The 12,916-nt window shown below is 35.5% G+C and overlaps 1 protein-coding gene across 11 annotated transcripts in view; it reads left to right on the top strand.

Moving 5' to 3' along the window:
• Positions 1-12,916, top strand: part of clip1.L (CAP-Gly domain containing linker protein 1 L homeolog) — an 80,575-nt gene that overhangs the window by 24,506 nt on the left and 43,153 nt on the right. For 5 of the 11 annotated variants that reach the window (XM_041567637.1, XM_041567608.1, XM_018263091.2 and 2 more), the window contains exons 4-10: positions 2,947-3,071; positions 4,074-4,299; positions 5,670-5,867; positions 6,021-6,124; positions 6,497-6,557; positions 11,165-11,269; positions 12,337-12,363. In XM_041567637.1, coding sequence (XP_041423571.1) covers positions 2,947-3,071; positions 4,074-4,299; positions 5,670-5,867; positions 6,021-6,124; positions 6,497-6,557; positions 11,165-11,269; positions 12,337-12,363 — 846 coding nt within the window. The remainder of the gene's footprint in view (positions 1-2,946; positions 3,072-4,073; positions 4,300-5,669; positions 5,868-6,020; positions 6,125-6,496; positions 6,558-11,164; positions 11,270-12,336; positions 12,364-12,916) is intronic. The other 6 variants (XM_041567623.1, XM_018263114.2, XM_041567632.1 and 3 more) reach the window with 3 other exon arrangements.

A 12,916-nucleotide genomic window follows, 5' to 3' on the forward strand; every position in this document is an offset into this window, starting at 1 on the left:
AATAAAATGCAAAATTGTATTGTTCTTAGAAACAGAATTGCTTCTTCCATATCCTCCTTCATAGATGCTCTTAAAAGGCACCTGTTGGGTAAAAATGTCAAAGGTGTGGGCTAATATGCGGAGGCATAAAAGAGAAGGCAAATAAATTGGCACCATTATACAACCTGATGCTGGCATCTTAACTTCCCGGTGCTGTTAGGCGTAATTCACTCATCTAGAAGAAGCAGGCCACGATTGTTGAGCACCCTCCTTTTCCTAGTATTGATCCAATCACTGAGGTCTTGTGGTGAAGTATATTATCCGCTATCACTCTCAGGCGTGCCGGGTACAGCATTGCATATTGATAGCCGAGCTCCCTCAAATGTCGCTTGCAATCCACAAATCTGGCACACCAACATTGTATCTCTCACCAAAGATGGAGACCTTTGCTGTGTTGTAATCAACGCCTCTTTTTTCCGGCCTTGCGATAGTGCTGCGTCTCTCGCATTTAGCATTCTTGCGATGAGGGGTCTTGCCGCCACTCCTGGTATTGGGGCCTAGGTTGGTAGCCTGTGTGCTCTCTCGACTGCAAATGTCGACGAGAAGGCCTCTCCCAAATTTTTCCACCAACCAGGCTTCTATGACGTTTTCAGGGGCGCTTCTGGAAATCCAATGAACCAAAGATTATTGTGACGGAGCCTATTTTACAGGTCGTCAGACTTATTAGCACAGGTATGCTGCTTTGTCAAGTTGCTGGATGCACTCTGGTATTGGGTTGCAGACATCTTCGACCGAGCTTACTCTGTGGTCCAGCATGGCGGTCTGCTCCCGTCGTTTTTGGAGATCAAGTTTAATGATAGAGCTCCACTTTTATTTCCTATGTTTTTGCAAATATCAGCGTTGTGCAGGTTTCATTAGAGGATCTGATTTCGGCAAGAAGATCAGTTAATGTGGGCTCTGCTGGTTGGGATTCTTCTATCTCATTAACGTCGGGCCCATCGCCGCCATCTTGATCTTGCTGGGCCTCGCGGCTTAACCTTTCAAGCCATGCTGCCGCCTCTGAGACTCGCTTCTGTGCTCGATTTTGCCCCATCAGGGATCTTCGTGGCAGGGGCTCCCAGTGTAGCTCACAGGGCTCCGTTTTTGCTGGGCGATGTCGCTGATATTCACAGGATATTTAGGATCGGGAGTCGGAGATAATCTCTAGTGCGTCCTCTTATATGCGTCGTCAAACCATGCCCCTAGACTGAAAATTGTTTACGTTACATATGAATAAAAAAAAAAATTTAGGGAACAGAATCACAAAATACTGAAATAAAGAATATAAATATATCCAAGGTTCAATAAAAGCGGTTTTGTTTTCCTTTTCATTTTTGGCTTTTTTTTACTGGACACGTTAATTAATTATATTCAAATAAAGGAAAGCAGATATAACAGCTGGAGGACTAAGAATTCATCCACGTCAACTGACAAACTAAAAATAGATCTTTCCTAAAGACATGAGACCTTCAGGCTGGATATTAAAATAGGAAGTGAAGAGTTCATTTTTCAAGTACACTAGTGATGTGTTTGCTTTTCCCAGCTCTGTTTTTTTAAAGGAGAACTGATAGATAGAAAGCCATAAATAATTAGCGTTGCATAACTACATAAAAATGTGAGTATTACAACAAAAAAAAACCATAACTTCCATCCTGTTATAAATATATATTAGAAGTCAACTTGGGGATCAATCAAAGCATTTGACTTCATGCTTTGTGCATTTATAGGGCTACAGAACTCCTTGGTCAGAGCTGTGGAGTCGGAATCAGCAACAATTTTGGGTATCTGGAGTCGGATTTGCCAAAAATTTACTGACTCCTAATAACTTTAAATAGAAGCACTGAAAAAATTCAAATCAGATTTAAGAGCTTCTATAAAGGAAGATATGGCGGAAGCAATTACAGTATGTGTCTAAAAACAATACTTTTAGTTAATTTTGGATTGTATTGAACAGCTATTCTACAGCTAAATGCCAGGTTCAGTTAATATATAAGTAGTTTTAGGTTTTCCAATTGTTTTTGCTTTATATAGTTTAACTTTGATTTGTTTTAGAATTTAGAATTACATTGAGCTTTGACAGTGATAAAATGTCTTATGTTGTGTACATACCTTATTTCAACATGGAAAATACATCAGTATATTAAAGAACAGTAACACCTAAAAAGAAAGCATTTTAAAGTAATTAACTTATAATAATATACAGTTAACATGCACTGGTAAAAGATGCGTGTTTGCTTCAGAAACACTATAGTATAGTTTTATCAAAGCATATCAACAGTACATTATATTTTAATTACTTTAATACACTTTCAGTTTTTGGTGTTATTGTTCCTTTAAACATGTTGGAGTTGGAGGTGGAGTTGGAGGTAGCCAAAGTATTTATGTATTGACTCCACAGCCCTGGGTAAATAGCTATTTTTATAGGACCTAGATCACCACAGACACCTTTCCCCAGTTGAGAACTCAAAGTGGTGTGGTTTAAGAGTCTCACATTTTCTGTACCAGACGGACTAGGTATTTATATACTATGTTACAGAGCTACTATGCCGTTTCTTTTTTGATAATCAGTAATAGGTGCTCCTGCTTCTGCAAGCAGGTTTTTATACTACTTTTTCTTACATAAAAAAGATTGGGGAGATCAGTGTAGTGGGAGACAATGATCATACCCTGCCCCTGAGCCTGGGAGAAAAGTAGTCCCTCAGCAGGTGGATTTTGAGTATGCAAAATTAAGTGTAAAAACCATTTGGAATGTGCTTAACAAATAGGACACTTTTGCTAGGGTTAATGAAGAGGAGACTTAAGTTATATCTAAAGTGTAGTTTAGCCCTGTAATGCCATAAATCCTATCAAGACTTTAAATATGTTGGTGAATATTTGCTAGGACATATCCTTAATACCAATAGTTTTATGTGCCATGTATGTTGACAGGTGAGTGGATCAAAAGCTGGAGTTATTCGTTTTCTGGGAGAGACAGATTTTGCCAAAGGAGAATGGTGTGGAGTTGAATTAGACGAGCCTTTGGGAAAAAATGATGGAGCTGTGGCAGGTACAAGGTGAGTGTCACGTGTCATTATCTGCAATTTGGTCATGAGAACGCATGTATTTAATATTAGCACATTCTGAGCTTATATGGAAAAATAAATCATACTTTTTTCTGCATAGTAATAATTAAAGGGGCAGTATACCCTCCATGTTAATATGAATAAATAAGAGTTGTGCTGAACATACTTTTTGTCTATTATTTTAATGCAAAAAATCTGTTAAATGACAATATTGGTGTAGCAGTTTAATTAGTAGAATTAGCTATTCTAACCATGTAAACTCAGGCAACAAACTTTGAGAGTAGAATAGGTCATTTTGAAGAACTCAATGAATTTCAGTACAGTTCATTATAGGAAGGCACCTTTCCAACACGTCACTGTGGTATTTCTGCTCTGTTTGATGTGTGTGTAAGTCTGCCATCTGTAAGTCTGGTGTTTGTAAAGTAGCAACAGCAGTTCAGCCAAAAAGTGTTAGGCCACATAAAATCACATGGGACTGCTGTGTTCTTTTTGTACTAAGTGAAAATCACATGTACACTGACTGCCAAGGTTTAAACTCTCTAATAGTAATGAATTATTTGTTTTTCATCATAAGATAATGGGTTTTCATGGGCAAGCGCCTGCACATCACCATGTGCAATGATGGCTGCCTGCTGCAGTGGTGTAAAATGATAAATAACACTACGGGGAACTTAAACCCTCCTTCAGATTTGTTTTTCACTTTTAAGCTCCAGTACACAGGCCACTCCCCAAACTTTTAGTATATAGCAGATGGCCCTGTTGTATTGAGCTTCTGACTTTTTTCAGCTTGTAGCTGATCATGCAGTTTGGTTGGGTTACTGATCTTGACAAGCCATTGCAGGTTGAGGCTTCAGGGTTGTTATTATTATTATCCTTAATTTGTAATGCTTAACTTTTTTTTACTCAGGCTGTCTCCTCTTCCCTTACCATTTTGGCTGAATAGCAGATTTTAGATATTTCTTCTGACAAGTTTGTTTCATCTTTTATTTAAAGGTATTTTCAGTGTCAGCCAAAGTATGGCTTGTTTGCACCTGTACATAAAGTTACACGTATTGGGTTTCCATCAACCACTCCAGCGAAAGCAAAAACATCCGTAAGAAAAATTGCTACCACTCCCGCTACCCCAGCTTCGCTAAAACGTAGCCCCAGTGCTTCTTCCATAAGTTCCCTGAGCTCCATCTCCTCCTCTGTAAGCAACAAACCAAGTCGCACAGGGCTGGTAGGTCATTGATATCTTTATACAATTATAAAAACAATGATTATTTTATATATATAGTTCATATATATAATAATTATAGGGGATGCCATCTTCTAAAAATAATTTTTTTCCTAATGATAGAAGGTGTAATTCTGTGGAACCTTCCAATATACAGCTAGTATATTACATCTAAGTAATTCTAAAGCAACTGCACTTGCTGAGTAATCATTGAAGACGTTGAACTGAAGAAGCTGCTCGGATGAGTAGTGAAACGTCTTCAATGACCTGGATGAATGAAAATCCTTCATAGTCATATCTTTCAATATACATTTATTAAAAATGTTCACTGTTTTTACAGTTATTTGTTAATGTAATTGCTGTTAAAAGCAGTATCTGCATGTCCTTTGCTGTTCTTTGCCCTGGTGGCTCTAAATTTTGCAGCAACTGTAACAGAAGCCAGATTATCAGTAGGTCATTAGACTTGTCTTGGCTGAAGGAGCAGAGAAGAGAAAGGATCAGACAAGTACTGCTTTCAGCTGCATTTCAATTATATTTACAACTTAAAACCACTGAAAATGTATTATTAATGTTATTAGAGATTGCTTAGAATTATATTTTCTTTCATTTTGGGAATTGTTATTTCTGGGTGAACATTGCCAAGTGTTCATTTGTCCGCCTGTTTACTTTATAAACGTTCGCAATCCATAGTATGTTTTAGTCAGCACTAAAATAATGAGTTTTCCTCCAGCTGAAGCACCATTTTTCACAATGCCTACATGTTCTGTTATTAGCCTTCTTGTAAAGAAGGACGGAAGTGTGCAAGTCATTGTGGAAATTAAGTCCTAGCTGGAGGAGAATGGGCTACTTCTTCATTGTTTAAGTGGTACATGTACAAAGAACCAGCACTACAGAGAATAGCAAAGAACTGACAGATATTGCTTTCAGTAGCAAACATTACCAAATAATCTCTTTGACCAATAGGAATTTTGGAAAACTGGAAAACTGCTTAGAATTACAATTGCTTTTTTAATGCAAATATTTACATTTGGGTTTACACCCCTGGTTTAGAAGATATGAAAAAGAGCTTTCATGTTTGTGTAAAGAATCACGATGAATGCATTCTTATTGTAGTGCATCCTTTAGTTATCATAAAAATAGAATATATAGTACTGTGTTTAAATTGTGCCCATAATGACAAATAATAGTTTTCTTTCTCTACTTGGATAGTCAGGTTTTTTGGAGAATGTTTTACAGCTGTTTCATACATACTGCTCTGCATTGTCACATAGTCCCATCCAATATCTAATTGTAGTTTGGATGTTTCGGTGTCCTTATATTAAAACGGTTCTTTTATTCTTTGAAATGTTTTATATTTGATTTTTGTTCTCTAGTTAACTGAAACATCTTCCCGATATGCAAGAAAAATTTCTGGCACAACAGCTCTTCAAGAAGCTTTGAAAGAAAAACAGCAACATATTGAACAACTTCTGGCTGAAAGGGACATGGAGAGAGCTGAGGTTGCCAAAGCCACAAGTCAAGTGGGAGAGGTCGAACAAGAGTTATCAGTGATACGCCATGGACATGATCAGGTAAAAGTCCTGCATGTTTGGTAGAAGACACTTAAAAATATTCAGCTTTTGGCCTTTTATAAACCAAGTTATCCTAGGATTATAAAGTTATATATGCAATATCCTCTTGTATGAATTCCATGTGCTGAAATCCTTTTTCTTATTTGCCTCTAGTATGTGGTAGAAATGGAAGCGAAAATGGATCAGTTGCGTGCTTTTGTAGAAGCGGCTGACAGAGAAAAGGTTGAACTTCTAAACCAACTGGAAGAGGAGAAAAGGTAAGTATCTGGTAAAAAGCAAAAAAGTGGTATTGGTTTAACAGATTATTGACCATACTTAGGTATATTAATAATATGTGAATGGGGGTTAGGAAATGTGTAACTGGCCCTTTCAAGAAAAACACTAAAGCATTGTAAGCATTTATAGTAGGCTGGTAGCTTTTTCAACTTCTTCTCCATTATATTAATAAGATTTATTCTCTCAAATGTAAATGTTTTTGCACATTTTATAATTTTCTTTGATTCACTAAGATTGTTAGCACCTTATAGCGTGTGTTTAATACAAGGGAGTATAATCATCCAGTCTTTTTTCATGAAAATGTATTTTGAGGCTGTCATGGATGCTAAATTACTATGATTTTTGTTTTCCAGGAAAGTTGAGGATCTTCAGTTCCGTGTTGAAGAAGAGTGTATCACAAAGGGTGATTTAGAGGTAAAATATAGCCAGCACATTTTCATTTTTGCATTGAAATATTTCTTCTTATGGTAACGAATTCAAACCACACTGATGGTTATACAGAATAAGGTAATAGTTTATATTTGTTTAGCAAGTTTGTTCAACTGTAGATCCTACAACATGACGTATATGTGAACAGTACAGGTAAATTGGATAGAGGGGAGCTATTCTTTCCAGCATGGTCACCATAGATAAAGCTTTACTGAGCTGGCAACTACACTTGAAATTCATCATCTTCACAGGCCAGCAATGCTTCTTGCTTGCTAATGCTTTTCACAATCTAAAATCAGACTGTCAGGTTTGTAAAACTGGAAGTGTCATAGTGACAATCACTAGTTATAGTTACTTTGCTTGTAGATTACTGCCAGTTTTATAAACAAAGTTCTGCAATTATTTCTGAAACTGATCTGTTGAATGCCTTTTCTGTTTATGCTTCCTGAAAGGAATGCTGATTTGATTGATTAAAATAGCTTAATAATAATTACATTAGCTAAGTACCATGGTGGGTGGTAGAAAGTATTACGGCAAATGGCAAATGGGGTTATTTGTGTTTAGGTGGAAAACAGTGGCCCAAGCTATCTGTCACTGCATGAGAACAATCACACACCCCATGTGCCATAAGCCTTAAAAAGTATTCACTTATGAAGTGAAATTAAAACATTTTTCATTTTACACTTCAAAGGGGATCTCCAGACAGAAATTTTTTTCACAAAGAAAATTCTAAGCAACTTTGCAATATATATTAAACTTTTCAAAGTTTTAAAGGAGAAGGAAAGGTTAAAACTAAGTAACCCTTATCAGAAAAGTCCACCTAAATATACCAGTAAACCCTCAAAGAAATGCTACTCTGAGTCCTCTGTAAAAAGAAACACTTAATTTCTTTCCTTCTATTGTGTGCACATGGGCTTCTGCATCAGACTTCCTGCCTTCATCTTAAACCTCCTTGCCCTGGGCATGAGCATGCTCAGTTTGCTCCTCTCTCCCCCTCCCTTCTCTGCTGTAATCTGAGCCCAGAGCTATGAGTGAGCAGGGAGAGATGTCACACACCAAGCTTATACTGATGCTGCTATTCTAAACAAACAGAGAGTTTCTAGAACTTTTTACTCAGGTATGGTAAAACATTCTACAGAATAAATATAGCATTCTAGCTTGCACTATTGCAGCTAATCTATTGGCAATAAAATGCCTCCGTAGCATTCCTTCTCTTTTAAAGTTAATTTAGTAAATTAATTTGCAGTTGAAAGCATTATTTTTTTTATCCCTTTTTGTTCTGTGCTTCTGAATCTAAACAATGTAACAGAAATGTTCCTCCAGGTCTGGTAATCATTTAACTTCTGCTACACTGGTTCAGGAGGCAAAGGAGGATCTGAACAATCAGATGGATATTGCTTTCAATAGCAATTATGTTTTAAAATAACAGTAACAATATCGAAAGTATTAAATTATTGTATACTGGAAAACTGCTTACATTTTCTTTCAATGTGAAAATGTCATTTTGTGCATTTAGGAGGTTCTCTTAAAAAGCAAGTAACATGCAGATGGTAGGCCCCTGATAATAAATGGCTAATAATATGAAAGTTTTGATTAAAATAGTTTTACCTATTTATACAGTTTTAGAAACTTTTCCTGCAATGTTATCGAAAATTAAAAAAATTTGTTAATTTATACAAATATAAAACGGGTAGTTGTCCTAATTTAAAAGGATAAAAATTGACTTAAAAAATAAGATTTTTATAGTCAAATTAGGTAAAACAGGTAAATTTGACTAAAAATAGAAAAGTGTTCTATTTTAGATACATGTGGTCTAATGTATAGTATGTGTGTTATAAAGGGACACACAGGGTTTTATTTATATATGCATAGGTATATATATTGTGTTTTAATTGGTATATTGACATGGTAGATAGCTTTAAAACTCTTGGGTTGGGGCATTTCTGGATTGCCAGTTGGACAGCCTTTGCTTGAAAATTCTAGCAGATTTCAGCAATGGCTTCCATTATACTACCTTTTCAAACTACTCAATCATATTTAAAAAGTCTTAAAAATAGTAAATAGGCACATTCAGATTTGATTTTCTTACCAGTTCACCTTGTAGAAAGATAATCTTGTGTTACTTGCCCTTTAGGTACTTTTTCATTTTCCATTATGTCATAAATATTGTTGAAAGAGCCTTCCAGTAATTTTTCCCATTTTATAGTGACACATTTAGACATAAAATAAATATGTAATTCCTTTGACTTTTGAGGTCTAAGTAGCTTTGAGAAAATGTATTGTTTTCTAACTAAGACTGGCCATTATACATTAAATATAATTCTGGGGGATCTATATATTTCTAGCCTTAGACAGAGAAAATGTTGGAATGGCCTCTTTCTGGGCACTGCAGTGTTTATCAGTGTATTAAAATGCTCAGATCTAGCCCCATCCAAACTAGATGAACATTACACTAAGAGAGGTAATACACTTTTAGATCACTGGTTAATGCCATGTTATTATGCTACATTTTTAGTCAATAATTATGGTATTAAAGGGGTGGTTCACCTTTAAATTAACTTTTAGTTTGATGTAGACTTTCAAATGCTACAGCTATTTGCAATTGGTTTTCAATATTTATTTTTATGTTTTTTTTAATTATTTAGCTTTTTGTTCAGAACTCTGCTAGGGTCCAGTATACCCTAGCAGCCAGGCAGTGGTTTGAATTAGAGACTGGAATAAACCTAAGAGAGGGCAGGAATAGAAAGATAAGTAAAAACAAACAAAAAAAATAGCAATAGCAAAATTGTACCCTCACAGAGGAATAGTTTTTTTGGTTGATGGGGTTAGTGACCCCCATCATGAAAAGAGGCAGGAGAACAATTAAAAAAAATTAATAAATTAAGACCAATTTAAAATTTGCTAAGAATAAGACATTCTATATACTAAGAGTTAAGGTGAAGAACCCCTTTAATGGTGTTAAAATATTTTAAAATAACTGCCACTAAATTGTCTCTGTGTCCTTTAGATTTGTTTGAGAACACATCTCACCAAATACAGGTTTGGTCACTGAAGAAGTAAAACTGTTACATTTAATAAATTTCACTGTATGGCCAAAGTATCTGCGCACATATAATTAGTGAAATTGTCACTTGAAGACACACGCATTTATGACACAGGTAAACAACCATGTAATCACCTGCAACAAACATTGTTTGTAGAATTAGTTGTACAGAAGAACTTGTGACATTCAATGGGACTCTATTATAGGATGCCATCTTTCTAACAAGTCAGTCCATCAAATTTTGAACTGGTAGAGCTGCCTAAATCAACTGTTAATAAAGTATACATTTCTACAAGCATATCAACACTTGAGAGTTTGAGGTCTATTTATCATGCATGGAGGAGAAATAATTGTCTGGCTACAGTCCCTGGTTCTAGTAAGAGCAAACCTTAATGCTACAGCGTAGAGAGACATACTTGACAATTCCATGTTTCCTACCTTGTGGCAATAGTTGGAGAAAAGCCCTTTCCTGTTACAACACTATGAACACTATGAACAGTCCCTATGAACAAAGCCGGGTGTGTACAGAATTGGGTTGCTCGGATGAGAGTAGAAGAACTTCACTAGCCTGCACAGTTACATAACCTCAACCCATCTGAACAATTAAGGGGTAAATTGTTATGCCAACTGTGAGTGAGACTGGATTACCAAATGCCCACCATATCAAATTATGTTGTGGCTAAATTGAAGCAAATCCTGCCAACAAAATTCTAATATCTGGTGGAAGCCTTGTCCTGAAGACTAGAGGCTTTTATAGCTGTAGAATGAGGACCAATGTAATTTAATACACTTGTTTTTGGAATGAGATATTGGACAGACAAGTGTCCAGATACTTTTGGCCATATCGTGTATAATTTACAAGTTAATTCAAAGTACAGGCAAATCTTGTTATACTAAATTATTATTAGTTTATAGGCTTGTTGTGGAAGTGCTCAAATATTTGGTCTAAAAAATGGCGCCCTAACTCTAAACAATATTTTGCTTCTCCATAATCTATTAGTGCTTTAACAAATGGCTTTTGTAGTGGCAAACATATTTCTATTAAAATATTCAGTAAAGAACTAAACGATTAATAGATATTTAAATAGATTCATACTGAGTGCTAAAACAATCATGAAGTGTTTTTGTTAGTGCGCATTAATACTTTTGCTGCCCAGGGAAACTGTACCATGTTTTAATACTCAGCTTTGTATTAACAAGTGAGGAGATTTCAGCTTGCAAATGTATTAACAATCTAAAATGCTAATGCATTTCTTGTTAATTCTGGAAAAATGTAATTTTACTTGCTGCATGCACCTATCTTATGTTTCTACTTATTTCCATTTCTGTGTGTCTTTCAACACATCATTGTCTGTCTTTTTTTATTATCTTGATCACCCTTTTCCAAGCATCATATTGGTCCTTTTCCCCTCGTTTTTTTTCCTGCTTCATCTTTGTTCATCTATGGTCCAATGGCACCGGAGCACGGCCTGCATGTGGCTCCTTCCTCTTGTGCTGGCATGTGATGGTGGCACTGTTGTGTTCTCTTCCTCTCCCTTTTTACTAACAGACGCAGACCAAACTGGAGCATGCCCGCATTAAGGAGCTTGAACAGAGCCTGCTCTTTGAAAAGACCAAAGCTGACAAACTTCAGAGAGAGTTAGAAGATACTAGGGTAATGGTTTTCAATATTTAATGGAAACTCCCTGGAAAACACTGTTTATAATAACTTTGTTCAGCTAAAGTGAATTTTGAGGTGATGGAGTAAAAACATATTCTATAGTTAGTGCAGGGGTACCCAACTACAAGCCTTAAGCACACCATATTAAGTTTATACCCAGTTAAGGAAGGTTTAAGTTATCAAAATTCTAAAATCACAGTGACCTCACCATCTGCCAGACAGGGATATTTTGACATGCTGGTCTGTAATGGCTCTTAAAGCTTGAAGTTGTACACCCCTGTATTAGAAGTCGCTTCAGATGAGGAGAAAGGGTATTTATGTCTTCACATTGCTACTATTGTTTAAGAAAAAGTGTTAATAAAGTGTCCGGTACTGATTGTTTTATTTGCTTACATGCCTAACTTCTTACGTTTTTATGTCTAATATTGTTGCATTGCAAATGTAAGGAAACATTTTTTTCACTTCACTCACACCCTGTTATGGCTAAATGCTGTAATTCTACCAACAATGGCTGTATTGTTGTTGGTGTTTTTATAAATAGTTTTTTTATTTTATTTTATGGAAAGAGAGAAAAAAGAACATCAGGTACATAAATGATAATTTAAAAAAATTGCTGGCACACAATAGTGGGTGAATTATCAATGCTCAAATTCAAGTTTTTCATGCTAAAACTCCGTAATCTGAATTATGGTTTCAAAAATTTGAATGTCCAATATTTATTACATTTGAAAAACCTGAATGTAAAACTTTGGCATCTAAAAGCTTGCGAGTTCATGTCGAAGTCAGTGGAAGTTGTCCTAGGCAAAATTTAGCTGCTTTTTTTGTTTTCTTTTTTTCAATTCAAGTTTTTAAAAAAAAATAAATAAATTGAGAACTTGTAGACCCATATCAATGTTTCGTAGACATTTTCTTTGGTTTTATTTTGTTATATTTATTTCAAATGCTTTTTTCCCTTATCCATGCTTTTTATTGCACTTTCACTGTTTTGGATTTTGCAGGGTGTGGGATAGAAAGAATTGTGTATGGTGTTTTGCAATATTGACATTTCTTGTTATTTACAGGCCAAAACACGGCCAGTATCTCTAAAAGTAAGTAATGAGTGCATTGTAGGCCCCTTGTCTTTGTCTGCTGGAAGTGCATAAGGTTGCTTAAGGTGGTAGGATATGCACTAATATCTGCTTTTTTAATGTGTTTAATTGAATTTGTTGGATGTAATTGCATGTAGAATTTAATATTTACCAAGATTTTATAGTTCTGTGGACTAATACTGAAGGGCTTGAGTTTCAGAGATTTAGAGAGGTGTTTAAATGTTGACAGCATGCTGAATGGTGTAGCCTTTTATTCCCTTGTGTTTCCTTAAGTTTTTATAGCTAACATTATGATAACTACTTCAGTGAAGTGTAGATTGCTTTCCCTTTTTGTTGCCGGAATAAAAAAAAAATCAGCATAAGAAAAGACTTTAGACGTTCCTCTCAAAGTTTTATATTAGTTAAATTATCTAAATGTCTCTAGAAAACAAGTCTATTTCTGCCTTTGTTTACATGCATAATTTAACATGCAGGAATAAAGCCATTAGACTTTGGAAATACACATTAAGGCCATATAGGATTTACCATCTCTGATACTTTGTGAAATACTTTG

Source organism: Xenopus laevis, chromosome 1L (genome assembly GCF_017654675.1).
Source record: "Xenopus laevis strain J_2021 chromosome 1L, Xenopus_laevis_v10.1, whole genome shotgun sequence".
Classification (NCBI taxonomy): Eukaryota; Metazoa; Chordata; class Amphibia; order Anura; family Pipidae; genus Xenopus; species Xenopus laevis.